This window comes from Macaca nemestrina, chromosome X (genome assembly GCF_043159975.1).
Source record: "Macaca nemestrina isolate mMacNem1 chromosome X, mMacNem.hap1, whole genome shotgun sequence".
Lineage (NCBI taxonomy): Eukaryota > Metazoa > Chordata > Mammalia > Primates > Cercopithecidae > Macaca > Macaca nemestrina.
The window spans coordinates 15,018,711-15,046,549 of NC_092145.1; the positions used below are offsets into that span (position 1 = coordinate 15,018,711).

The 27,839-nt window shown below is 40.7% G+C and overlaps 1 protein-coding gene and 1 long non-coding RNA gene across 3 annotated transcripts in view; one reads left to right on the top strand and one right to left on the bottom strand.

The window, feature by feature from the left end:
- Positions 1 to 3,230, bottom strand: part of LOC105499822 (uncharacterized) — a 78,494-nt gene extending 75,264 nt beyond the window's left edge. For both annotated transcript variants that reach the window (XM_071088396.1, XM_011772628.2), the window contains exons 1-2: positions 3,128 to 3,230; positions 1,274 to 1,309 (exon numbers count right to left, since the gene is read on the bottom strand). In XM_071088396.1, coding sequence (XP_070944497.1) covers positions 1,274 to 1,309; positions 3,128 to 3,136 — 45 coding nt within the window. In that variant the 5' untranslated portion in view covers positions 3,137 to 3,230. The remainder of the gene's footprint in view (positions 1 to 1,273; positions 1,310 to 3,127) is intronic.
- Positions 22 to 27,839, top strand: LOC139360614 (uncharacterized). Its single transcript, XR_011618118.1, has 5 exons — positions 22 to 160; positions 11,515 to 11,593; positions 23,905 to 23,940; positions 24,080 to 24,166; positions 27,650 to 27,839. It is a non-coding gene; the product is annotated as an uncharacterized lncRNA (long non-coding RNA).

The following is a 27,839-nucleotide window of genomic DNA, read 5'->3' on the forward strand; positions in this document are numbered from 1 at the left end:
AGCCAAAGGAGCCCCTTGCAATAACCGCGGGCAAGGCAGCCTCCCACTCACGCGCCCCCGCCCCGCCCCGCCCTTTTTTTTTCTTCCAGAATTAGTAAAGCTAGAGGCCCGGAGCAGAAGTCAACAGAGAAAGAAAGCTTCGTTGGGGGCCCAGGAGAAGGTTGGTAATAGGCAGCAAGTGATTTTAATTGTCAGATCTCTCTGGGCAATATTTAACCCATCTCCTACTAAAAAAACTCCTTGCTTTATGTCTTGAGGCTTACACCTGCAGTGAAAAGACATGGCCCACTGGGGTGTGTCCCTGTCTAGGAGAGGTAATGGCAGTGGTGGCATGGATTAGGACTCACCCTAGCTCCTTTAAAACCCTACGTGAAACTGCGACCAGCAACAGGCTGGCAAACATTATTTACTTCTACTCCTCATACATTTCTTGTATTTCCCTCTTATATCATTCTAGAAAATTCCAGGAACTGAGTGGAGGCAAGTTTAACTCACTGAGTATCTGAAGAGTAAAAAAAAGAGGTTGAAGGAGGAACTTTAACCCCGGGGGCATTTTTTTTTTTAACACACAATTGGGATATCAGGTGTGCCCAAGAGGAATAGCACACCTGAAACCATGGTTTCCTGTATTTGGATTCCTTAATTTTAATTTGCAACAAGAATGTGACAAACAGTAACACAGTTAAAATGAAAAAAAATCCTGCTTAAAATACTGCCCTAATCTGCATGTGCCTAGGATTTTTGAAAGGCACATGCACAAACATTGTGCTCTAGTATGCTGTCAGAAGCTGCAGGAAGGTAGGAGCACTATTGAGAAATGTAACCATCTTGGGTAAAGAGAAAATGGCCGACCTGTGGAAAGCTACACCCTATCTAATGGAAAAACAGTTGTTGCGTTGGATTATTCAATAAGTGATGCTGAAACAATCGGTGACCTATTAGGGGGAAAAAAAATTTAATCCTACTGTATACCATATATCAAAATGAATTCTAGGTGGATTAAAGAGTTAATTGTAAAAAAATGAAGCAATTAAATAACTAGAAAAAATACAGGTGAATACACTAATCAAAGGAAAGAAAAAAATCACAACACTTAAAATGGTCAGATATGGAAATCTAACATGTAAAACTGTGAAATATCAAAAAAAATCACCACCATAAATGGTAAAAAATTAATAGGAAAACAATGGCTGGAAAATAATGTTTATACCACATATAATAAATGAATTAGATGATAGGTGTTGGGAGGAAGAAACCTCAAACTGATTCATACCATTTGATCCACGAATTCCATGTCTATGAATTTTTCCTAGGGAGAAAAAACCAGAAAAGCACATAGAGATTTATATGGAAAGATATTCCTTCAGTTATTTATAACAGCAAAAATAATGTACATATAAACATTCAATAATCAGACATTTAGTGGGACATCTATATGATAGAAAATTACACATCCACAAAACATCATATTCTTGTGAAATATTTTAAAATATGGGGAATTGCTCCCAATATATATTTAATGGATAAAACAGGCTAAAAATTGTATGTACATGTGATCTTCATTTTTATAAAATATATATTTCTATGCATTTATTTGCATATATTCAGAGAAAAGAGACTGACAGTAATAAGATTAACAGTAATTATCTCTAAAGTTATGGGATTATGGGTAATTTTTATAGTCATCTTTAAATTATTCAAAATTTACTACAATGACTATGATATTTTTATAATAAAGGGGAAAACATCATTTTTAATATTTTAGTAAGTATATAAAAGCACCGGAAGCACAGAGAGGAGGGTGTAGAAGCAAAGACAAAATACCAGTATAGGCCAGCGGAGGATCACGCAAAACGAGCTCATTATGTACTACAGAAAGATTATAGCATTATTTGCATGTCAGTATGTATAGAATTTCTTATACAAGATGGAGTCCTGGCAAATTTTCTTCGCTACACCAGAGAATGGTCACATGTCCCTGGATGCGTCAGTCACTCTCTTTGCCGCAGTGCTCTGTTCAACACCCCCTCCCTTTGCCTCCAGTATGTTCTCTCCCTTTCCCTCTGCAAAACATGCTACCAGCAGACATGTTCAACTTGGGAAAATGGACTTTCTTTTAAGCTTTTTCATTCTTATTTTTCCTCCTTGATTGCTGCTGTTTTGTCATCTAACTAAAAATCGAATCTATTTATCTATCATTTTTCTTTTCCTCATGTTCAAGGGTCAATTTGAATTTCAGAGAAATAAACCCCCACTTCACTTGTTTTTTTTTTTTTTTTTTTTTTTTTCCATTTTTCTTGCAGAAACAGAGTTACAAAAGCATAGACATTTTCAGGAATGTTTCAGAAACAAACATAAAAGCTTTGTTGATAAGAATCTCTGCTATCTGTCTCACATCTCTTTTCAAAAAAAGCAGCACTGAGAACACTCTGTCTTTACTGTATAAATTGCTGTCCAAAAATACAAATGAATTTTTTCCAATGAAGGCACAATCATAATATTCATTATTACTTTTTCATGATTTTTTCATCCTAAAGCCAAATTTTAATGTTTCTCATTGAATACACGTTCATATCTCACATGAAGCAATCAGTCTGAACATTATTACAAACTGCCCTCTTCCTCATTTTTTTCTAGTACAGACATCCCGTCACACGACTTTCTTAATTTAAAAAATAAGGCATCGTATCCTTTCCTGCATTGCAAAATATTTTTCTTATGGTCTCCCAGCACTGAGAAGATAAACCAGGTTTGAGAACATCTTGAATCATAACCCATTTCATCACGTCAAATACAAATATCATAAAGCTGAGGTACAATTCTGAAAGCAATTTTCCAATTTAGTAACATCTTCATTAAATCTTATTTTAGGAAATATTTTACAAGAATCACAAGGGGGAAGTTTCTATATTTCCTCCTAGCAACTCCGTCATTTAAGAAACAAGCTTTAAACTAGAAAAATGACCAGGTGATATTTAGAATTTAATTAATCCATTTCCCAATGCTGCCGATTAGAATCAGGGATTCCTACACAGTTCTGCATTATTATCTTCCATCAAAACATGTCACTTGCTTTAAAAATCTTAGTCTGGATATCTATTTTACAAAATATTTCTCAGCGACTTACCAGCGGCATGCTGTCTCCCCACCAGCTCTGAGGCTGTCTGTCGCACTGAAGGAGTGGGGGCAAACAGCAGCGCAACAGCCACTTGGAAATGAGATGTGCTCTGAAAAAGGGATTATCCCTATGGAAAGAAATGAAAGGCCTTGAGATTATCCTCAAGAATTCTCCAAAAACATGAAATCATACTAAACATTATATGCTAAAATGTGCATGCTCATCAAAGGGCAGATTTTAATAGCTAAACCTCTAATCCAAAACACACTGAAGTTGCCTTGATTTCCAGAGGAACCCCTACAAGACTATGAGCTTTTGGCTCTCCCGTCTCCTAGCAACAGTCCCATTAACTTTTTTTTTCCCCTGCAGTGGTCCTACTAGGCATCAGAGAACATTGACAAGGTCTAGTCTCTGAGGATGAACATTACCATTTTGTTGTTCAGTATGCGTTTTCCCCCAGGCAAGTAATAAGGAAAGTTAGAAATTCAAATAACAAAGTCCCCAGAAGAAGATTTCTGATTCAAATGATATTCCACAGTGAAAAGCAGAAATTTTTCTGGTCCCCTCACTTGGTACAATGCTGTCAGTAGAACCCTGTTCTAATATGAATCTGCTCAATGCTACCAAACTGTACAGTTAAAATCAAGTGGAAATTTTTTGTTACATATTTTTTCCTACAATAAAAAAGAGAGAAAGAACGATTCATTCATCCCACAAATATGTGTCGTGCCACAAAGTGAGGTATTCCTGTATCACCACAGTCAAAATATGGTGCTGGGGACAGGGATTATAAAAGTGAATAAAAAAATAGTCCATCCTCCCTTTAAAAGTTCATAATGTAATAATATGCACAGGCTGCAAAAATAGAAGTATTTTGTCGAAGTTATTCTTCTTTTTTTCATCAGTTTTGGGTAACATTATCATTAGAGTTGTTACATGATCTGCCCCAAAATACTGGACTCCCAATGGGTGGAAGAAGTAAAGAAATACAGAGTTGATTGTAAAATATATAAACATATATTCGTATATCTCAACTGATCATGCACATTTATCTTTACGGTGTAGCTTTCAGAAAAATTTTACTTCTATTTTCACAAATGTATTCACTTCAGAAAAACTTTACAACATTACATCATGACATAAACTGCTTTTAAAACTAATTTAATTTTTGCCAGATAGGAAGTATGTGGCAATTCAGTTCAATATCTTATAATAAAAAAAGATCAGTACCTTTACTATGTATTTACTATAGGCCAGGCACTTTTCTAAGTACCAGGTGATGAACCTGAAAAGGCTGTTATCATCACGTTGCACAGATGAAGAAACTGAAGAGATAAAGTAATGGAACAAGGACACCAACCTTTCTTACCCAGAGCTCAAGCTCCTCATCACAACATCATTGAATCACAAACATCGGAGTTCTTCTAAATCACCTGGAGTGTTCTTTTTTTTAAATGAGGACTAAAGGGGACCTGTTCCCAAGTATTCTGTTTTGGCAGGCTAGGGGCAAGCCCAGAAATCTGTATTTTTAACAAACGTCATCATTTGGTTCTGACCAGAAAACTTAAATAGAATCTTTATTATTGGTAATGTTATTGGAGAAGTAAATTCTAAAACTATGACACATACATACACACACACACACACACACACACACACACACACCACGTGTGTATATTCTGCATGGTTAGAACAAAGGAGTAAATGCATTTTGTGTGTGTGTTTTTTTTTTGGAACCAGAGTTCTCACTATAGGAGAAAGGAGATACAGATATGAATCTGAGAAAGTGAAGAGAATCCTAAAGAAACCTGTGGTGACAGATTTGAATTGGAGGTTTTAGTATGAACTCATGATTTCCTAAGACAAATCTTCCTAGGTCCGTCAACAGAAAGGAGGCAATGGCATCCCAGTAGCAATTAATATGATACGGCAGCTGCAATGAGTACATCTAATGTCCAGTTATTAGTTTCTAAATACTGTTACCTACTAAAAGAAACCAAGTTTTACTGGAAAAATAGCTGACGCTATATAAGGGGCAGGAAAAATACAAGTGAGATTGAAGTATCTTGTATTATGAGCCAAAAAGCACTTGAAGAACGATGAAAACACATCAAAAAGACACAGGAGATGGCTTGAAAGGGCTCTCACTGGCTAAATCTGGTAGAATTTGAACATCAAAAGGAATAATAATGGTCGTTGACTATAAAATATAGAATAAAAAAAAATCCATGAGTCCACAGTGATAGTAAAAAACAAAAAGTGGTAATGGAGAGGGTAACTGCTTTGTTCCAGAAGAATAACAGAAAAGAAACTGCTTTTTTCTAAAAGAATATACACGTGTAAAGAATGACAGAATTTGTAACTGACCATTTAGAAGCTATCAGTACAGGCTGGGCACGGTGACTCACACCTGTAATCCCAGTACTTTGCCTGTAATCCCAGAACTTTGGGAGGCCGACACAGGTGGATCTCCTGAGGTCAGGGGTTCGAGACCAGCCTGGCCAATATGGTGAAACTTCGTCTCTACTAAAAATACAAAAATTAGCTGCTCATGGTGACAGGCGCCCGTAATCCCAGCTACTTGGGAGGCTGAGGCAGGAGAATTGCTTGAACTCTAGAGGTAGAGGTTGCAGTGAGCCGAGATCGTGCCACTACACTCCAGCCTGGGTGACACAGCGAGACTCCATCTCCAAATAAATAAATAAATAAGAAAGAAAGAAAGAAAGAAAAGAAAGAAACCATCAGTATAATAACAGATTTAGGCAAGAATCATCAATGCCAGCCAAAACCATTAGGCAAAATACTGGGGAAGCGAATATTCACAGGACTTTGAAGTATTGCCCATAGGCTACTAATTAAATATAAAAGAGAAAAATGTGCATTTTCAATGGAGTGATTTGGAATACCTCTGCCTTAACTGATTAAACTTCATGTCACCGATAATAGCACAAACTGAAATGTGTCTTTCGATGTGATGAAATGGGAAGCGCACGTCATCTATTTAAGTACTAGCCAAAAATATTTCATCGGAAGAATCAATCATTAAATCCAGATTGCGGAACAATCTAGAAGACAGCTGGCCTGAACCCATCTAATTATTTTTAAAAAGCGGGGGGTGGGGTGGGCAGGGAAACTATCCTAGATTAATGAAGATTAAAAAGATACAACACCAAATGCAATGTAACAATAGGTTAATCATTGGTAAATCTAGGTCAAGTATACACAGGTGTTCACTGTGGGTTTTTTTGAGCTTTTCTGTAGGCTTCAAGTCATTTTAAATGAAAAAAAAAAAATTATTGGCCGGGCACAGTGGCTTATGTCTGTAATCTCAGCACCTGGGAGGCCAAGGCGGATGGATCACCTGAGGTTAGGAGTTCAAGACCAGTCTGGCCAACATGGTGAAACCCCATCTCTACTAAAAATACAAAAATTAGGGCCGGGTGTGGCGGCTCACACCCGTAATCCCAGCACTTTCAGAGGCTGAAGCGTGTGGATGACCTGAGGTCAGGAGTTCGAGACCAGCCTGACTGATATGGTGACACCTCATCTCTACTAAAAAATACAAAAATTAGCTGAGTGTAGTGGTGTGCCCCTGTAGTCCCAGCTACTCAGGAGGCTTAGACAGGAGAATTGCTTGCACCCGCTTGAACCCAAGAGGCAGAGGCTGCAGTGAGCCGAGATGGAGCCACTGCATTCCAGCCTGGGCGACAGAGCGAGACTCTGTCTCAAAAACAAAAGAACAACAGCAACAAAATTAGCTGGGCATGGTGGCAGGCACGTGCCTGTAATCCCAGCTATTGAGGAGGCTGAGGTGGGAGAATCACTTGAACTTGAGAGGCAGAGTTTGCAGTGAGCTGAGATCGCGCCACTGCACTCCAGCCTGGGCGACAAAGTGAGACCTCATCTCAAAAAAGAAAAAGAAAAAAGAAAGAAAAGAAAAAATTATTAAAAGGTAAATTTAGCAAACGGGAAAATACTTTCAGAAAAAGAATTATTGCACAATAATCATATTTAAAGTTAAAATCCATATACATTTTGGAATTAATGATAATCAGGTTTGTAATTCCGAAATTAGAGAAAGAACTTTCCATACTGACCAGATGGAGGATGAATACAACTGGGCTTCCGTATCCATGAGTTCTTCATCTGTGAATTCAAAGTTGAAAATATTTTTTAAAAATCCATCTGCACTGGACATGTATAGACTTTTTTTCTGTGTCATTATTCCCTAAATAATACAATATAGGCATATCTCATTTTGTTGCACATCACTTTATTGCACTTCATAAATCTTGCATTTTTTACAAATTTAATGTTTGTGGCAACCCTGCATCTAGCAAGGCTATTGGTGCCATTTTTCCAACGTGCTCACTTGGTGTCTCTGTCACATTTTGGTAATTCTTGCTATATTTCAAACTTTTTCATTATCATTATATCTGTTATGATGATCTGTGATTAGTGATCTTCGATGTTACTATTGTAATTATTTTGGGGCGCCATAAACTGTGCCCATATAAAAGGGGAACTTAGGCCAGGTGCAGTGGCTCACACCTGTGATCCCAGCACTTTGGGAGGCCAAGGCGGGCGGATCACGAGGTCAGGAGTTCAAGACCAGCCTGGCCAACATGGTGAAACCCTGTCTCTACTAAAATAAAATTAAAAAAAAAATTTAAAAAAATAGCTGGGCATGGTGGTGTGTGCCTGTAATCCCAGCTACTCAGAAGGCTGAGGCAGGAGAATTGGTTGATCCCAGAAGGCAGAGGTTGCAGTAAGCTGAGATCACGCCACTGCACTCCAGCCTGGGCAACAGAGCGAGACTCCATCTCAGAAAATCAAAGAAAGGGGACAACTTAATTGATCAATGTTGTGTGTGTTCTGACTGCTCTACCACCCTGCTGTTTTCCCGTCTCTCTCCCTCTCTTCTAGATTTCCTATTCCCTGAGACAAAACAATAATGAAATTAGGCCAATTAATAATCCAACAATGACCTTTAAATGTTCGAGTGAAAGAGTCCTCCCACATCTCTCACTCTAAATCTAAAGCCAAAAATGAATAAGCTTAGTGAAAAGGGCACATGAAAAGCCGAGAGAGGCTGAGAGCAAGGGCTTTGGCACCAAACAGCCAAATAGTGAATACAAAGGAAACACTCTTGAAGGAAATTAAAAGTGCTACTCCAGTGAATACACGAAAGATAAGAAAGTGAAACAGCCTTATTGTTGATATAGACAAAGTTTGAGTGGTCTGGATAGATCAAACTAGCCACAACATTCCTTTAAGCCAAATCCTAATCCAGAGCAAGGCCCTAATTCTCTTCAACTCTGTGAAGGCCCTAGCCTTTGTATCCTAAGAGGCGAGGAAGCTGTAGAAGGAAAATTTGAAGGTAGCAAAGGTTGGTTCACAAAGTTGAAGGAAAGAAGCTCTCTCTATAGCATAAAGGTGCAAGGTGAAGCAGCAAGTGCTGATGGAGAAGCTGTAGCAAGTTATCCAGAAGATCCAGCTAAGATCATTGACGAAAGTAGCTACACTGAAGAACAGATTTGCAGTGTAGATGTAACAACCTTCTATTAAAAGAAGATGTCATCTGGGACTTCAATAGCTAGAGAGAATAAATTGATACCTGGCTTCAGATCTTGAAATGACAGACTGGATCTCTTGTTAGGGATTAATGCAGCTGGTGACTTTAAATTGAAGCCAATGTTCATTTACCATTCTGATAACCTTAGGGCTCTTAATAATTATGCCACATCCACTCTGCCTGTGCTCTGTAAATGGAAAAACAAAGCCTGGATGACATCACGTCTATTTACAGCATGGTTTACTGAATATTTTAAGCTGACTATTGAAACACACTGCTCAGAAAAAGTAAGATTCTTTTCAAAATGTCGCTGCTCAATGACAATGCACCTATCCATCCAAGAGCTCTGATGAAGGTGTCCAAGGAGATGAATATTGTGTTCATGCCTGCTAACACAATATCCATTTTGTAGCCCATGCATGGATCAAGAAGTAATTTTGACTTTCAAGTCTTATAATTTAACAAATAAATTTCATAAGTTTATAGATGTCATAGATAGTTATCCTTCGATGGAGCTAAGCAAAGTCAATTGAAAACCTTCTGGAAATAAATCACCATTCTAGAAGCCATTATCAACATTTGTGATTCATGCTATTAAGAACATTTGTGGCTGGGTGCGGTGGCTCACGCCTGTAATCCCAGCACTTTGGGAGGCTGAGGCGGGTAGATCAATTGAGGTCAGGAGTTTGAGACCAGCCCCGCCAACATGGTGAAACCCCATCTCTATTAAAAAGTACAAAAATTAGCTGGGCGTGGTGGTGCACACCTGTAATTCCAGCTACTCAGGAGGCTGAGGCACGAGAATTGCTTGAACCTGGGAGGCAGAGGTTGCAGTGAGCCAAGATTGTGCCACTGTACTCCAGCCTGGGTGATAGAGCAAGACTCGGTCTCAAAAAAAAAAAAAAGAAAAAAAGGAAAAAAAAAGAACATTTGTGATTCATGGGAGGAGAATATCAACATATTAACACGGGTTTGGAAGAACTTGATTCCAACCCTCATGAATAACTTTGAGAGGCTCAATACATCAGTGGAGGAGTTACCTGTAGATGTGGTGGAAATAACAAGAGAACTAGAATTAGAAATATAGCCTGAAGATGTAACTGAATTGCTGCAATGTCATGATAAATCTTGAATGGATGAGGAGTTGCTTCTTACAGATGAGCAAAGGAAGTGGTTTCTTGAGATAGTATCTTCTCCTGGAGAAGATGCTGTGAACATTGTTGACATTATTACAAAGGATTTAAAATATTCCATAAACTTAGTTGACAGAGCAGCAGCATGGTTTCAGAGGATTGACTCAAATTTTGAAAGAAGTTTTTTTGGTTTGTTTGTTTGTTTTTTTCAAGATGGAATCTTACTCTTGTCACCCAGGCTGGAGTGCCAGTGGCACAATCTTGGCTCACTGAAACCTCTGCCTCCCAGGTTCAAGCAATTCTCCTGCCTCAGCCTCCCAAGTAGCTGGGATTACAGGTGCTCGCCACTGCACCCGGCTAAGTTTTGTATTTTCAGTAGAGACAGGGTTTCACCATGTTGGCCAGGCTGGTTTTGAACTCCTGACCTTGTGATTCGCCCACCTCGGACTCCCAAAGTGCTGGATTATGGGCATGAGCCATGAAAGAAGTTTTACTGTGGGTGAAGTGCGATCAAATAGCATCACATTGTACAAAGAAATCTTTTGTGAAAGGAAGAGCAATAAATGTGGCAAAGTTCATTGCTCTTTTTTTTTTTTTTTAGAAAAAGGGTCTCCCTCTGTCACCCAGCCTTGAGTGCAGTGGCATGATCTCCGCTCACTGCAACCTCTACCTCCTAGGCTCAAGAGATCCACCAACCTCAGCCTCCTGAGTACCTGGGACTGCAGGCTTGTGCCACCACGCCTGGCTAATTCTTTTTGTATTTTTTGTAGAGATGGGGTTTTACCATGTTGCTCAGGCTGGTCTCGAACTCCTGAGCTCAAACGATCTTCCCACCTTGGTTTCCCAAAGTGCTGGGATTTTAGATGTAAGCCACTGCACCTGGCCTCGTTGTTCGTATTTTAAGGTATTGCCACAGCCACATCACCCTCCAGTAATCACCACCCTGATCAGTCATCAGCAATCAACATCAGGCAAGACCCACCTTCCACCAGCAAAATGATTGTGACTCACTAAAGGCTCAGATGATTGTTAGCATTTTTATCAGGAAAGTATTTTTTAAGTTACGGTATGTACTTTTTTTTAGGCATAGTGCTATTGCACATTTAATAGACCACAGTACAGTGTAAACATACCTTTTATATGCACTGGGAAATCAAAACATTTGTGTGACTTGCTTTACTGTGATATTTGCTTTATTGCAATGGTGTGGATATTGAACTGAACCTGGGATATCAGCAAGTTATGCCTATGTAACAACTATTTACATTATCTTAGCTCTAATACGTAATCTAGAGATCACTGAAATTATACCGGAGGAAATCCGTAGGACATATGCAGACACTACGCCATTTTCTATCACAGACTTGAGCATAGGCAGACTTCGGTAACCGTGGGAGGTTCTGGAACCAATCCTCCACAGATACACGGGACAACTGTATTTGTCATGTGCCATCTAGTGGTAAAGTGCTAATTTACCGTGCCTGAAGGATTTCTAATAACACTGAATTTGACAAATGACCTATTAAATATTACTATAATGTTATTGTCATAAATAAAATAAAACATTTTTGAATTATTGTGTATAAATAGAGTTCAAAGGTATTTCCCTTAATTTTCAGTATTTGTTCTTGATTATAGGGGAATGCCTCTGCTGAGACATCCTGATAATCTTTTGCATCTTTCCATAGGCTATATAGGCAAGGCTCAACTGGAAGCTGACCTAAATCTTGGTTAAGTGGCTTGTAATTCTCCCTGGGATACGATAAGGTAAGTGGTCCTGTGAGGACTGTTTCTTTCTGTCTCCCTATCTTATGGGAGGCTGCCAAAAGACAGTTCTCATCCACCTTCCTTATTCTGCTGAGGCACAGGATTTTCTATCTTGCTGCTTCTCTTATGGTGTGACTTCAGGCTATAGAACCACTTTGACATAGTATAGGAATAGTTCTTCCATGACAGAGTAACCCACTGCTCATACCATCTGTCATCTGAAGCCTCTGGTTCACTGTAATCCTGTGGAACTAAGGATGTGGGGAGCCGACACCATAATATTCTTGTTTATGCCGTCTGTGTTAGTAATAAACTGTCTGTATCCATTTAGGCTCCTTTTTTTTTTTTTTTTTGAAATGGAGTCTTACAGTATCACCCAGGCTGGAGCGTAGTAGCACGATCTTGGCTCACTGCAACCTCTGCCACCTGGGTTCAAGTGATTCTCTTGCCTCGGCCTCCCGAGTAGCTGAGATTACAGGTGCCTGCCACCGTGACTGGCTAATTTTTGTATTTTTAGGAGAGACAGGGTTTCACCATCTTGGCCAGGCTGGTCTTGAACTCCCGACCTCGTGATCCGCCCACCTTGGCCTCCCAAAGTGCTGGGATTACAGGCGTGAGCCACCGCACCCAGCCTAGAAATGTAATTCTTAATTTCCAGATTCACAGAATTTTCCCACTTTTGTTATTGGTTTCTGGATTAATTGAATTGTAATCAGAAAAAAGAAAACAACTTTACATTATTTCAATCCTTCAAACATTGTTGAAATTTGCTTGACTTCTGTCCCCATCACTTTGTAAGGCCATGAAAACTGAAGCTCAAATTCATTTGAAACTGAAGCTTTGTAAGGCCATGAAGACTGGAGCTGAGTTTGACAGCTATTCTCAGGGCAAGGAGAGTTTCAGTGTTTCCTTTTCTTTTCAAGTTCTCACTTTCACTGAGATGTTTTGCCTTGTAGTTCCTAACTCTCTAGCCAACTTTTCCATACTTTCAAAAAGGCAGGCCAGGCATAATCACTCATGCTTGTAATTCCAGCACTTTAGGAGGCCGAAGTAGGAGAATCACCGGAACTCAGGAGTTCAAGACCATCCTGGGTCACATAGCAAAACTCTGACTCTAAAAAAATTAAAAAAAAAAAAAATAGCCAGATGAGGTGGCACCTAGTCCCAGCTACTAAGGAGGCTGAGGTGGGAGAACTGCTTGAGCCTGAGAGGTCGAGACTGCACTGAGCTATGGTCGTGCCACTGCACTCTGGCCTGGGTAACAGAGCAAGACTCCGTCTCAAGAAAAAAAAAAAAGGCACACTGCAAATTTTTTTCTTTTTTAATTTTGTTAAATTGATGAATAATAATTGTATATATTCATGGGATACATAGTAGTCCTTAAATACATATAACATATTATAGTGATCAGATCAGGGTAATTAGCATATCCATCATCTCACGCATTTATCATTTCTTTTTCTTTCTGTTAGGAATGTCCAATATCCCCATAGCTATTTGAAACTATATATTACTGTTACCTATAGTCTAGCATTTTTAATTGTTTTCAGCAAGATTGGTCTGAATCACATCATTTGAACACCAAATTTAGGTGCCCACTTGCAAATTACTATTTTTTACTTATACAATGAACAGTTTTGAAAAGTCAAAAAGGCCTGTAATCCCAGCACTTTGGGAGGCCAAGGCGGGCAGATCACGAGGTCAGGAGTTTCAGACCAGCCTGGCCAACACAGTGAAACCTTGTTTCTACTAAAAATACAAAAATTAGCTGGGTGTAGTGGCACGTGTCTGTAGTCCCAGCTACTCGGGAGGCTGAGGTGGGAGAATCATTTGAATCTGGGAGGTGGAGATTGCAGTGAGCCAAGACCATGCGCCATTGTGCTCCAGCCTGGGTGACAGAGTGAGACTCCGTCTCAAAACAAAAAAAAAAAAAAAAAGAAAGAAAGAAAAATAAAAATGTTCTAAATTAATAGAGAGAAATGTTAATGCTTTTTGAAGGGGAATTCATGTTCCTTGAACACTACTGCACCCTTCACTACTGTTTTTTGAAGGACACAAAAACATCTGGGTTGGTCAGCTCTTGAGGCACTCAAAGATAATCCATCATGAATTTGATCTCTATATTTACTGGTTAACTTTGTCCAGGGACATATATTCCACACACTAAATTCTAGCCCATTGAGGAACACAAGGGAAGCTCCTTATTATTTGAAAAAGAATTGAAGCACATAACAACTAAGGTTGCTAGGTCAGTCCCATATTAATAATGCTATAATGTACCAAACTTCACAATTTATAGACATTACCTCATTTAATCTTCATCACAACCACGGAAGGCAATTCCTACTCACCCTATTTTTTCATATTGGGAAACTGAAGCTAAGCAAAAGTAAGTGACCTGCATAGGACACCCAAGAAATGACAGAAACAGCAGTCAAAGCAAGATCTGCTTTTATTCCAAAACTGTATTCTTTCCACTAATTCTTGCTTCCTTTAGTCTTCATGTATGAAATACTTAGGTATAATGTATCAAACAAGACATGCAACAGAGTGTAGTCGCACAGGAGTGAGACCTCAAATAAAATGCTTACAATCGACTAAAGTAAACACCTCTGCAGTTCCCACCTAGTGTCAGTCACTATGCTAGGTTATTTCATATGCATTGTCTCATTTTCAGTCCTTTCAATTACTTTATGAAGTAACTTTCATCAAATTCCAGTTCCTTTCAAATTTTCTTTTAATGGACGTCTCAAATTTAAAATAACTTTCATTTCAGCCAGGCGCGGTGACTGACGCCTATAATCCTAGCAGTTTGGGAGGCCAAGGCAGGTGGATCACCTGAGGTCAGGAGTTCGAGACCAGCCTGGCCAGCACAGTGAAACCTGATCTCTACTAAAAATACAAAAATTAGCTGGGCTTGGTGGCGGGCACCTGTAGTCCCATACTTGGGAGGCTGAGGCAGAAGAATCACTTGAACCTGGGAGGTGAAGGTTGCAGTGAGCCGAGATGGCACCACTGCACTCCAGCCTGGGTGACAGAATGAGACTCCATCTCAAAAAAGTAAAAATAATAAAATAAAATAAAATAAAATAGCTTTCATTTCAAAAGTAAAATAACGTTCTCAGGGGCACACAATTAACTGGCAAGTAACCTAAAGGAAAGTAATCTCGAAAAAATCATGCCTTAGAAAAGTGCCAGCCTTCACAAAAGGTAAATTGGCAGTTATGTGTTATTACCTGTGGTCGACGATTTATTTATTATATATGCATCTGGATGAGTTTCTTTCACCTTCATTGAGATGTCTTCTTTATGACATTTCGGAGCCAGAACTGTGCAATCATTCCTAAGGGCAAGAGAGGAATCAAGTCATAAAGAACATGCATTTGGGGCTCAGGTTTGCTTTGGAATTCTGGCTCCATTCTCCCACATAATAGCTCTACCTGTCCAAATTCTACCCCTCATTTCCCAACAGGAATATGCTGAACAGAAGAAATGAAAAGACTTAGGGACTCATCTTCATGTCAGCCTCTTCCTTCTCCAGTTCTACTCAGTGGCTGTCACTAATACTGCCACCTACAGGCTTATTCATCCCCTCTCTTGTCATGTTCATTCACAAATCCTAGAACACAGGATGATTAATAACTATTTGTTGAACGAATGAGCAGTAAATGTATTACACAAACATTGGTTGCATGATTCTTCTAAGACAATCCTTGTATTAGGGATATAGAAAAGAAAAAGACACGGTCCCTGCCTTTGAAGAGCTCGAAGTTAACTGGACAAGACAGAGAAATAAAACAAATTAAATAATACAGTGTAGTAAATACTCTTATAGAGGTATGGTGAAGATTGTGGAGGAGCGAGATAAGAGGTACCTAAGTGGGGAAGATATATCTGAGAAGGCTTCCAGACTAGAGGCAAAATCCAAGTTGAATATTGAAAGATGAATGGGTGTTCGTCAGAAAAGTTGAGGAGGAAGGACAGCATTTCAGACCGAGCAGCAAGTTCAACGAGAAAAAATGCTCCTGTCAATAGAAGAAAAAAGTGCTACTTGATAAAATTCAATATTTATTCATGTTAAAACTCTTAGAAAATTAGGTATAGCAGGCCAGGCACGGTGGTTCATGCCTGTAATCCCTGCTCTTTAGGAGGCCAAGGAGGGTGGATCACCTGAGGTCAGGAGTTCAAGACCAGCCTGGCCAACATGATGAAAACCCGTCTCTACTAAAAATACAAAAAATTAGCTGGGCGTGGTGGCGCATTCCTGTAATCTCAGCTACTCAGGAGGCTGAGGCGGGAGAATTGCTTGAACCCGAGAGGCAGAGGTTGCAGTGAGCCGAGATCGCGCCACTGCACTCCAGCCTGGGGAACAATAAGAACAAAACACTGTCTCAAAAAAAAAAAAAAAAAAAAAAAAAGAGAAAAATAGAAAAGGAAAAAGAAAATTAGGTATAGCAAGAAACTTCCTTAATCTGATAAAGGGTGTCAGGAAACTCTGGCAATGTTATATATCTCCACATAGGCCACCTAGGCAAGACTCAACCACAGTCTGATGGAACTCTTGGTGGAATATCCTTTGATGCTCTCAAAAGCACAGCAAAATAGGCAGTCTTGTGAGGAGCTGTCACAAAGCCATGTCTTGCCCATGTCCCTATCTAGGAGGAGGCTGTCAGGAGGCAGTTTCTCAATCACCTCCCTGGTTCTGGTGAGCCTAGGACTTTCTGTTTGCTCTGCACCCTCCCACACTGATATGGTTTGGCCGTGTCCTCACCCAAATCTCATCTTGAATTGTAGTTCTCATAATCCTCGCATGTCATGGGAGGGACCCAGTGGAAGGTAGTTAAATCATGGGGGCAGTTACCCCCGTGTCGTTCTTATGATAGTGAGCTTTATAAGGGGCTTTCCCCCCTTTTGCTCACCATTTCTCCTTGCTGCTGCCGTGTAAAGAAGGACATGTTTGCTTCCCCTTCTGCCCTTACTGTAAGCTTCCTAAGGCCTCTGCAACCATGCTGAAGTGTGAGTTAATTAAACCTCTTTTCTTTATAAATTACCCAGTCTTGTGTATGTCTTTATAAGCAGTGTGAGAATGAATTAATACAGTAAATTGGTACCAGGAGTAGGGCTGTACCCTGCAAAGCCACAGGCATGGAGCTCCCCAAGGCAGTGGGAGCCCACCTCTTGCATCAGCGTGACCTGAATGTGAGACGTGAAGTCAAAGGAGATCAGTTTGGAATTTTAAGGTTTAATGACTGCCCTATTGGATTTCAGACTTGCATGGGGCCTGTAGCCCCTTTGTTTTGGCCAATTTCTCCCATTCGGAATGGGTGTATTTACCCAATTCCTGTACCCCCATTCTATCTAGAAAGTAACTAACCTGCTTTTCATTTCACAGGCTCATAGGCAGAAGGGACTTGTCTTGTCTTAGATGAGACTTTGGACTTGAGCTTTTGAGTCAATGCTGGAATAAGTTAAGACTTTGGGGGGCTGTTGAGAAGGCATGATTGTGTTTTGAAATGTAAGAACATGAGATTTGGGAGGGGTCAGGGGTGCAATGATATGGTTAGGCTCTGTCCCAACCAAAATCTCATCTTGAATTGTAGTTGCCATAATGTCCACGTGTTGTGGGAGGGATCCTGTGGAAGGTATTTGAATCATGAGGGTGATTACCCCTATGTTGCTGTTCTCATGATAGTAACTGAGTTCTCATGAGATCTGGTGGTTTTATAAGGGGCTTTTCCCCACTTTGTTCTGCACTTCTCCTCGCACATAGAATATTTTTCTTTCCTATTACTATGAAGTTTTTTTTTTTTTTTTTTAAAGATCTTTACTTCATTTGGAATTCACTGTAGCATGCTGTGAGGATTTTAATTAAGTTTTCCAAATAATGTTGATTCTCCAATTGCTATGTACTGAATTCTATCATCACTTATTTTAAATGGAACCTTTATCACATACTGAATTCCCATGTATAAACGATCTGCTCCTAGACTCAATTCTGGGGCCAGGCGCAGTGGCTCACGCCTGTAATCCCAGCACTTTGAGAGGCCAAGGCAGATGGAGTTCAAGACAAGCCTGGCCAACATAGTGAAACCTCGTCTCTACTAAAAATACAAAAATTAGCTGGGCGTGGTGGTAGGTGCCTGTAATTCCAGCTACTCGGGAGGCTGAGGCAGGAGAATCCCATGAACCCAGGAGGCAGAGGTTGCAGTGAGCCGAGATTGCACCACTACGCTCTAGCCAGGGTGACAGAGCGAGACTCTATCTCAAAAATAAATAAATAATTAGAAACAAAAATATAAGAATTTTTTCCTTCCTTCCTTCCTTCCTTCCTTCCTTCCTTCCTTCCTTCCTTCCTTCCTTCCTTCCTTCCTTCCTTCCTTCCTTCCTTCCTTCCTTCCTTCCTTCCTTTCCTTCTTTCTTTTTTTGAGAGCAAGTCTTGCTCTGTTGCCCAGGCTGGAGTGCAGTGGCATAATATCGGCTCACTGCAATCTCCACCTCCTGGGTTCGAGCAATTCTCCTGCCTCAGCCTCCTAAATAGTCGGGATTACAGGCGCCCGCCACCATGCACGGCTAAATTTTGCATTTTTAGTAGAGACGGAGTTTCGCCATTTTGGCCAGGCTGGTCTCAAACTCCTGACCTCAAGTGATCCGGCCACCTCGGCCTCCCAAAGTGTTGGGATTACAGGCATGAGCCACCACGCCCAGCCAAGCATTTTTCTTGGAGAGTTCTGAAAAGAATATTTATACCAAAGAAATGACTCTATTCTAGGCTTGACCTAAATTATTCCTGGATTAAAGTGCAACCCACTTTAAATAAAGTATTTGAAATTAAATGAACTGTTTAGGGAGGATCCTCAAAGGCAGGTCATCAATGGTACTGTTTTTGTGAGATGCCTGGGACACTGGAACTGATCCTTGGGTCCCCATTTGGCATAAGGAGAACAGTACCACTGAGCCATGGCAGGCACACTGGCAGATTCAACAGCAGACTTGCTACTTCTACAGCAAAGTAAGATATTCAAGATCTATTTCATTGGAAAAATAGTATCTAGTCTCCAGAGAAGGACTCACAAAAGCAAGAGTTCATTCAGGAAAACAGAATTGGAACCACATTCCACTGTGGTTTTATCCTGAGCTGTTGATGTGCCCACGCCCAGTGTTGCTTAGAGAGAAAAAAAAACAACTAATTTATTTTAAATCAGTTGATAAAAGGGAAGATGGTGGTGTTTTCAACCTAATGCATACAAACTCTAAGAATGTAATGCATTTAAGTACTTTACATTAAAGATGAGTCCACTGAGTGTTCCAGCCATCTGCATTTATTAGAACGTATCTTCTAGCAAAGCATTGTACCCATATCAGTACAGCATGAGTAAAATCACAGAAGGTCACCTAGGTAGCTCAACTTTTCTGCTGATAATTTGGATGAAACTTTAATTTCCATCTGGATTCAAAGAGAAAAGAAGGTCCAGAATTAGGACTTATCCTTAACACAACTAGAAGCAGTCATGACTAAAAAATTGGGAAGAGTGAGAGAGCACAAATGAGCAAGAGAAGAATGAGAAACAGTGATGAAAGTGAGATGGCTGTCTTTAGTCTGCCCTTCTCCAGATTAAGGTTTTTTTTTGTTTGTTTTTTGTTTTTTGAGACGGAGTCTTACTCTGTCGCCCAGGCTGGAGTGCAGTGGCCGGATCTCAGCTCACTGCAAGCTCCGCCTCCCGGGTTTACGCCATTCTCCTGCCTCAGCCTCCCGAGTAGCTGGGACTACAGGCGCCCACCACCTCGCCCGGCTAGTTTTTTGTATTTTTTAGTAGAGACGGGGTTTCACTGTGTTAGCCAGGATGGTCTCGATCTCCTGACCTCGTGATCTGCCCGTCTCGGCCTCCCAAAGTGCTGGGATTACAGGCTTGAGCCACCGCGCCCGGCCAAGGTTTTGTTTTTTGTTTGTTTGTTTGTTTAGATGGAGTCTCGCTCTCTTGCCCAGGCTGGAGTGCAATGGCACGATCTCAACTCACTGCAACCTCTGCCTCCTGGGTTCAAGTGATTCTCCTGCCTCAGCCTCCCAAATAGCTGGCATTACAGGCATGCGCCACCACGCCCAGCTAATTTTTGTATTTTTAGTAGAGACCGGGTTTCACCGTGTTGGCCAGGCTGGTCTCAGACTCCTGACCTCATGATCTGCCCTCCTCGGCCTCTCAAGGGGCTGGGATTACAGGCATGAGCCGCCATGCCCAGCCCTTCTCCAGATTAAACCTATAAATTCATGAACTGTTTCTTCTATGATAAAGTTTCAAAGTTCTCACCATTTTTAATATCCTCCTCTGGAGATTGTCTAGTGTGTCCTCCAGAGAATTATGCTAAAAATTCACCAAAATAAGCCAGCATTTGGCTGAAAAACACAGAAAAGACTAGTGTTGTTATATCCGTCGATCACAAACACTTCTAGACACCATATAGCAAAGCATGAGGTAATGGGGAAAACCTGGCACTGTATTAGATGCTGACATATAACAGCAAAAAAGACTGACAAGGTCCATGCCTTGAAAGAGTTTATGAGTTTGACAAGGAATCAAACAAATAATAAGAATGTAAGATAACAAGCTGGGTGTGGTGGCTCACACCTGTAATCCCAGCACCTTGGGAGGCAGAGATGGGCAGATCACCTGAGGCCAGGAGTTCGAGACCAGCCTGGTCAACATGGTGAAACCTTGTCTCTACCAAAAATACAAAAATTAGTCAGGTGCAGTGCCGCACACCTGTAATCCCCAGCTACTCAGGTGGCTGAGGCACAAGAATTGCTTGAACCCGAAAGGCAGAGGTTGCAGTGAACTGAGATCGCACCACTGCACCCCAGCCAGGGCAATGGTACGAGATTCTCTCTCAAAAAACAAACAAACAAACAAACAAAAATGTAAGATAACAATGAGCACTACAAATAAAATAAAGCAGAGTGATATATGCAGCCTAGGTAGTCAGGAAAGGCCACTCAGAGAGTGACATTTGAAGTGAGTCCTAACGACAAGAGTGAACCAAGAAACTTACATGTGGAAGTGCTTCCAGGCTGAAGGAAAAACTAATGCAAAGATCCTGAGACTGAATGAGCTTGATATATCCAGGGACCAAAAGATGGAAAATGATATGAGATAAGACGAAAACGGTGAGCAAGGGCCACGTCATGTAGGGCTCTACTAGCAATAGAAATGAACTTGGATATCTAATTTCATTTGAGATGGAGTAGGGACCCCTCTTAGGGGCCTGCCTGGCACCTTCCCAACCCAAGAATGGAAATAAAAGGAAAATCTTGAGTTCCTTCAAGGGAAATTCCAGGCACCTAGCTAGCCTTGAGAAGTAAATGAGCAACCTGATAAGCAAGAAGGTAATAGTAGCCTATAGTAGCCTACAATAGTAGCCAAGGAAGTTAGAGTCATAATGTGTTTAGTTCTGTATAGAAACTAAAGATAATATTTTTGGGGGGGGGTTGGGGGGGAAGGAGTTGCACGTTTGTTGCCCAGGCCAGAATGCAATGGCGAGATCTTGGCTCACTGCAACCTCCTCCTCCTGGGTTCAAGTGGTTCTCCTGCCTCAGCCTCCCGAGTAGCTGGGATTAAAGGCATGCGCCACCACGCCGGGCTAATTTTGTATTTTTAGTAGAGACGGGGTTTCTCCATGTTGCTCAGGCTGGTCTCGAACTCCCGACCTCAGGTGATCCACCCGCCTCGGCCTCCCAAAGTGTTGGGATTACAGGCATGAGCCACCGTGCCTGGCCTAAAGATAATACCTTAACATATGTCCCTGAGTTGTTCTTCAGAAAAGTGGACCCCCCACCAATGGAAAAATGCCATCTGCTGGCAGGTAGACCTCAGATGAGGGAACTGAGGACTGAACTCTGATGCCCATTCTGTGTTGTGAGTTTCTTCCTGTAGGGCCTGGAGGAAGTCACACTCACAGGCCAGAGCTCAACATTCCTTTCTGCTGTTGCCAATTTTTTTTTCTTGTTTTTTTTTTTTTTTTTTTTTTCTTTTTTGAGACGGAGCCTCGCTCTGTTGCCAGGCTGGAGTGCAGTGGCGCGATCTTGGCTCACTGCAACTTCCACCTCCTGGGTTCAAGCGATTCTCCTGCCCCAGCCTCCTGAGTAGCTGGGACTACAGGCACCCGCCACCATGCCTGGCTAATTTTTGTATTTTTAGTAGAGACGGGGTTTCACCAAGTTGCCCAGGATGGTCTCGATCTCTTGACCTCATGATCCGCCCACCTCGGCCTCCCAAAGTGCTGGAATTATAGGCGTGAGCCACTGCACCCAGCCAAATTTTTGACAAAGCTTCGCCTCCTTAAGCAATTGCAAATCAGAAAATCTTTGAATCCACCTATAACCTGTGGGCCCCTGCTTTAAGGTGTCCCACCTTTTGAGGTCAAAGCAATGTATAGCTTTCATGTATCGATTTTTTGCTTTGTGATCTCTGCCTCCCTGGCTTTTAAAACCCTTAAGCTATCAGGGAGTTTGTGTCTTAACCATAAGTTGCCTATTTCTCCTTGCTTGGGGCCCTGCAATAAATGCCTCCCTTTTTTTCATTGCAAATTCCAATGTCAGTGTTTGACTTTGTTGTGACAGGCAGGAGGATGGGCCCAGGTTGGGTTGGTCACAAAATGCAAGGCTACTGCGAGGTCTTTAGCAAAGAAATGACTATATATATATATATTTTTGAGACGGAGTCTCGCTCTGTTGCCCAGGCCGAGTGCAGCGGCACGATCTCGGCTCACTGCAACCTCCGCCTCCCTGGTTCAAGTAATTTTCTGCCTCAGCCTCCGGAGTAGCTGGGGCTACAGGCACCCACTACCACACCCAGCTAATTTTTGTATTTTTAGTAGAGATGTGGTTTCACCATCTTGGCCAGGCTGGTCTTGAACTCCTGACCTTGTGATCCACCTGCCTTGGACTCCCAAAGTGCTGGGATTACAGGCGTGAGCCACCGCACCTGGCCTATATATATATATGTGTGTGTGTGTGTGTGTGTGTGTGTGTGTGTGGTGTGTGTGTGTGTATATATATAGTGTGTGTATATATATGTATATATATGTGTGTATATATATATTTTTTAATTGTAGCTTTGGCTACTGTGTTGAGAATGAATTGTAACCTGGCAAGTGTGGAAGCAGGGAAAGCTCTCCAAAGGCTTTTTGCAGTGGTCCAAGAAAAAGATGTTGATGGATTGATTTAGGTGAAAGCAGAATAGGTGATGACAAGGGTTCTAACCCAGAACACATTTTAGAGGTACAGTCAGCAGGATATTATTGCTGCAATAAGGGGGAAAAGAAACCTAGGATGATTGTTGGTTTATGGACATAAGTGACTAGGTGGATGGTGGTAACAGGTAATTGATAGGGGGACAAGAGAAACAGATTTATGGGAGGAAACTATAAAACAGGATTATTCAGTTTGTCTCCCAGAGGAAACTGGGAGACAGCCACTTGGGTCTAAGCCTCTGAATGTTATCCTAGAGGACTGAGGTATGCTAAGTTGTTGATTAACTGAATAAATTGAAATAGATATTATCATAAATAATATCTGGCATTTTTATACAGAGATATATAATTGTTGATGTATTTATTATCTGGTATAGATAATCATATATAATAACTGAAATTTGTTCAGTGACAGTTACTGCTATATGGACACTGATACACTGATTGTCTTATTTAACCATCACAGTAACCCTATGAGAGAAGTACTATTTATTATCCCCATTTCACAGATGAGAAAACTGAGGTTCAGTGTGCAAGGAACTTTCTTGAAATCAACAACTAGTAAGTGAAGGAGCAGGATTAGAATCCAGGCATTTTGACCACAGAATCCCTCCTATTTCTATTCTCCTGCCTTCTCTATTTCCTTCTGGTGATGTGTGCCACTCTGAATTAGGTGACTGCCTTCTGTTACTGAACCACAACCTCCCTGAGGACAGGGACCTCGTATCATTCACCCCTAATTCCACAAGCCAACTAAAATCCCTAAGCAACCATCTAGGCCCACCTCCTCATTCTCTTAGTTACTCCATTAGCTGGCTTGGTTCTATGACCAAGCCATCATCAATGATGATCATTATCATCATCATTATGATGACGTATGCTGACTTCATATTGGTGGTTTCACTTCATAATCCTGAAAGGAGATCATTTTCATCCGAAGGAGAGAGAAAGGGCAGATAAACTGGACTAGAGTTAAACTTCTCCTTTTGTCCATAGGGCAAAAAATAAATATATTTAAATAATAAACAAAATTCCAATGTTCTTTTATTTTCTTATTTTTGTATTTTTAGTGGAATACCAACTTCATGTACATCTGGCTTATTCAGGTGAGTGAAAGTCGACAGGACAACTAACAGGCTTAAAAAATAACATTAAACATTGGGGAAGCAAAAGGTATTCCTGGAGGTAATTATATTTCACTGTGAAGTATTCTCAAGACAGTAAATTCTCACAAATATTTTGCAGCACCCATAAAATTCAATGGACCACCATCCAGACAAAAGGATAAAAACAGAACACATCAAGATAATGAATTTTCTTCAAACTATTCAGGTAAATTAATGCATTCTTCACATTCAGTGAGATTACAGTTATTTCAAAAGATAGGTTAAGGCTTCTTTCGTACACCGTGTAATTCTGTCTTTATCTGTGTTTAGGTTCACAGTACTGTACATAAAATACAATAATTGGATGAGTATTTGCTCAGATATTAAATACTGTCATCTTTCATGTCTATAAACTGACCATTCTGCTTTGTTCTCTTTCAGTTGTTTTTGCTTAACACCGAAAACAAAAACAAAAACAAAAACAAAAAAACCTTGTTTACAAGCAGATTATATGAACATGGCTATATGACTTTAATTGTAATTTGACATATGTGTTTTATGTGCTTTAATTGGCAGGGAATATTAGTCCAGATGTAGACAATTTGCAAGTGTACAGCTTTCTTTTTTTTTAATTTTACTTTAAGTTCTGGGATACATGTGGTGAACGTGCAGGTTTGTCACATAGGTATACATGTGCCATGGTGGTTTGCTGCACCTATCAACACATCATCTAGGTTTTAAGCCCCACATGCATCAGGTATTTTTCCTAATGCTCTCCTTCCCCTTTCCCTACACCACCGACAGGCCCCAGTGTGTGATGTTCCCCTCCCTGTGTCCACGTGTTCTCATTGTTCAACTCCCACTTATGAGTGAGAACATGTGGTGGTTGGTTTTCTGTTCCTCTGTTAGTTTGCTGAGAATGATGGCTTCTAGCTTCATCCATGTGCCTGCAAAGAACATGAACTCATTCTTTTCTCTTCTTTCTCCTTTCTTTCTTTCTTTTTCTTTTCTTTTCTTTTTTTTGAGACTGAGTCTTGCTCTGTTGCCCAGGTTGGAATGTAGTGGTGCAATCTTGGCTAACTGCAACTCCTGCCTCCCGGGTTCAAGCAATTATCTGCCTCAGCCTCTGAGTAGCTGAGATTACAAGCGCCCGCCACCATGCCCAGCTAATTTTTTTGCATTTTTAGTACAGATGGGGTTTCACCATCTTGACCAGGTTGGTCTTGAACTCCTGACCTCGTTATCCAACTGCCTCATCCTCCCAAAGTGCTGGGATTACAGGCATGAGCCACCACTCCCAGCTTTGAACTCATTCTTTTTTATGGCTGCATAGTATTCAATGGTGTATATGTACCACATTTTCTTTATCCAATCTATCATTGATGGGCATTTGGGTTGGTTCCAAGTCTTTGCGATTGTAAACAGTGTTGCAATAAACATACCTGTGCATGTGTCTTTATGGCAGAATGACTTACAATCCTTTGGGTAAATATCCAGTAACGGGGTGGCTGGGTCAAGTGGTATTTCTGATTCTAGATCCTTGAGGAGTTGCCACACTGTCTTCCACATTAGTTGAACTAATTCACACTCCCACCAACAGTGTAAAAGCATTCCTATTTCTCCACAGCCTCTCCAGCACCTATTGTTTCTTCAAAGTTATTTGTCTTCTGCTTTGCATTTTTAGGTTTTTGTTTGTTTGTTTTGTTTTGTTTTGTTCTTTTTTTACAGACAGGTTCTTGCTGCTGCTCAGGCTGGACTCAAAACTCCTGGGTTCAAGTGCTCCTCCTGCCTCAGCCTCCCAAGTAACTGGGACTACAAGGAATAGCTGGGACTATAGGCAGGCACTACCGTACTTGCTGCTTTTTTGCTTGACTGCTAGTTGGTATTTTGTTTATCTCAAAAGACAGGAGTCAACACTTGATCATTGGAAAAGTCAGGAAAGAGATCTTTGTTGGAGTTATGTGGTATGCAAAAACGATTCAATTTATTACAAAGAAAGTGAAATCTATACAATCTATCATGTAATTAGTGATACTCCTGATCCGTCCCTGACACTGGCTTTCTGACCTTCTGATGCAAACACAAGCTTCCCTCCAGGTCCTCAACCCAGGAAGACGCTTCCCAATGTATACTATAACAGGAGCAGACCAGAAATGAAATTGATTCAATTGTTAATGTTCCATATTACTGATGACAAACATTCAATATAAACATTCCCTCATAATTTTGCAAGTGCAGCAAAATTATTCTACTGAACATTGGAATACATTACATTACGTTTATTAGCATTTAGCATTTTCGCTATTTGAAAACTACATTTTAGGATCCTTGTATAATACCAAATTATTTCCTTATCTTCTTAAATCTATCTCTATCCTTTGTCCACTCTCTGATTTCCCTCAACAGCTTTCTAATTGGGATCCCTGCATCCAGCCATTTTATACAATTGCTGGAGCAGAACAGAAGGTGGAAAACCTGGAGGATGGGTGGGGAACCACAGCCATTGTCACGGGCATTGTGCTACATGACTCCAAGAGGGACCAGTGTGGCCACCACTAGCATACATAGAGCACATTTATGCAAATTAGAGAAAGGTGCTCCCTCTCGACAGATAGATTGGAAAAAGCCACCTCTCTGGATTAACAGATCAGTAAAGCACTCTCTCTTGTGGGACATATTAAGAATGAGGACCCTCTGTGGGCTTACGTAGCTCTGTGGGCTCATGGCATAGCAAACACAATACAGGCTTAATTCCAGGCCTTACTGCCTACTCTTACCCACCAGGTACCTTTGTGCAATGTAAATTGTGCAATCATATACAGCAGTCCTGTGAGCAGCTTTCTGACCTTTTTTTTTTCTTCTGTCTTGGCTTTCTCTCCTGGAACCCTATAAGGCCACTTGATTCAGAGTTCTTTGGGCCAGTGGGACACAATTGTGTCTTGCAAGGTTTCTCCCTTCCTAGATCGGACCCTTTTTTGTTTTCTTTTATATGTTTACCAAATGCCCGCTATGAGCAAGCCACTGCTCCTCACCCATTCTCACTCATTGTAAAACACATGAGTTTATTCACCTTTCTAAAGCTCCGGTATGAATGTTTCATCACTTGCCGGCTTCAAAATCTTTGTCCTACCCAAGCATCGAGCACAGAGCTTGAGTCCTGGCCACATGTCAGAAGTCGTGGATTGTGGTCCCAAAGTGCTGGGATTACAGGTGTGAGCCAACACGGGTAGAGACAGGGTTTCACCATGTTGGCCAGGCTGGTTTTGAACTACTGATCTCAAGTGATCTGACTGCCTCGGCCTCCGAAAGTGCTAGGATTACAGGTGTGAGCCATCACACCCAGTGTTTTCTAACATTTTTAATGACAATTTTTAAATATACAGAAAAATTAAAAGAATTGTACACTGAACACACCCATCACCTAGATCCTGAAATTAAACATTTTAGTATATTTACTTTGTATAGCCCATGTTATTTTTATCATACCATTCTCCCTTTCTGTTTGATGTCACGAACCTCAGGGTTTTTTTCAGCTCTAGTAGGCTAAGCTAGCTCATCCTTTACCAATGAAGAGACAGAATGAGAGGGAAGGCGAAGGGTGGGACTAATGACAGTCAACCCAAATTAACAGATTTAAGGAATGAATAATGTATTTATGTCACCTCTTGTACTTTATGCCAACTATAACGTTTTTATTGTTTTATTCCAGGTACAATGAAAAATGGAAGTATTATCTCAGAAATTACAACTGAGAGGGATGAAGATATAGCATATGCTATACCTAAAAGATACATCAAACAGGATATTGGGAATATGAATTGATGAAATTTAATTTACGATTGTCCTATAATGCCTTTTCATTACAGCACCACACAAATTGAGGCAATAAATGCATATTT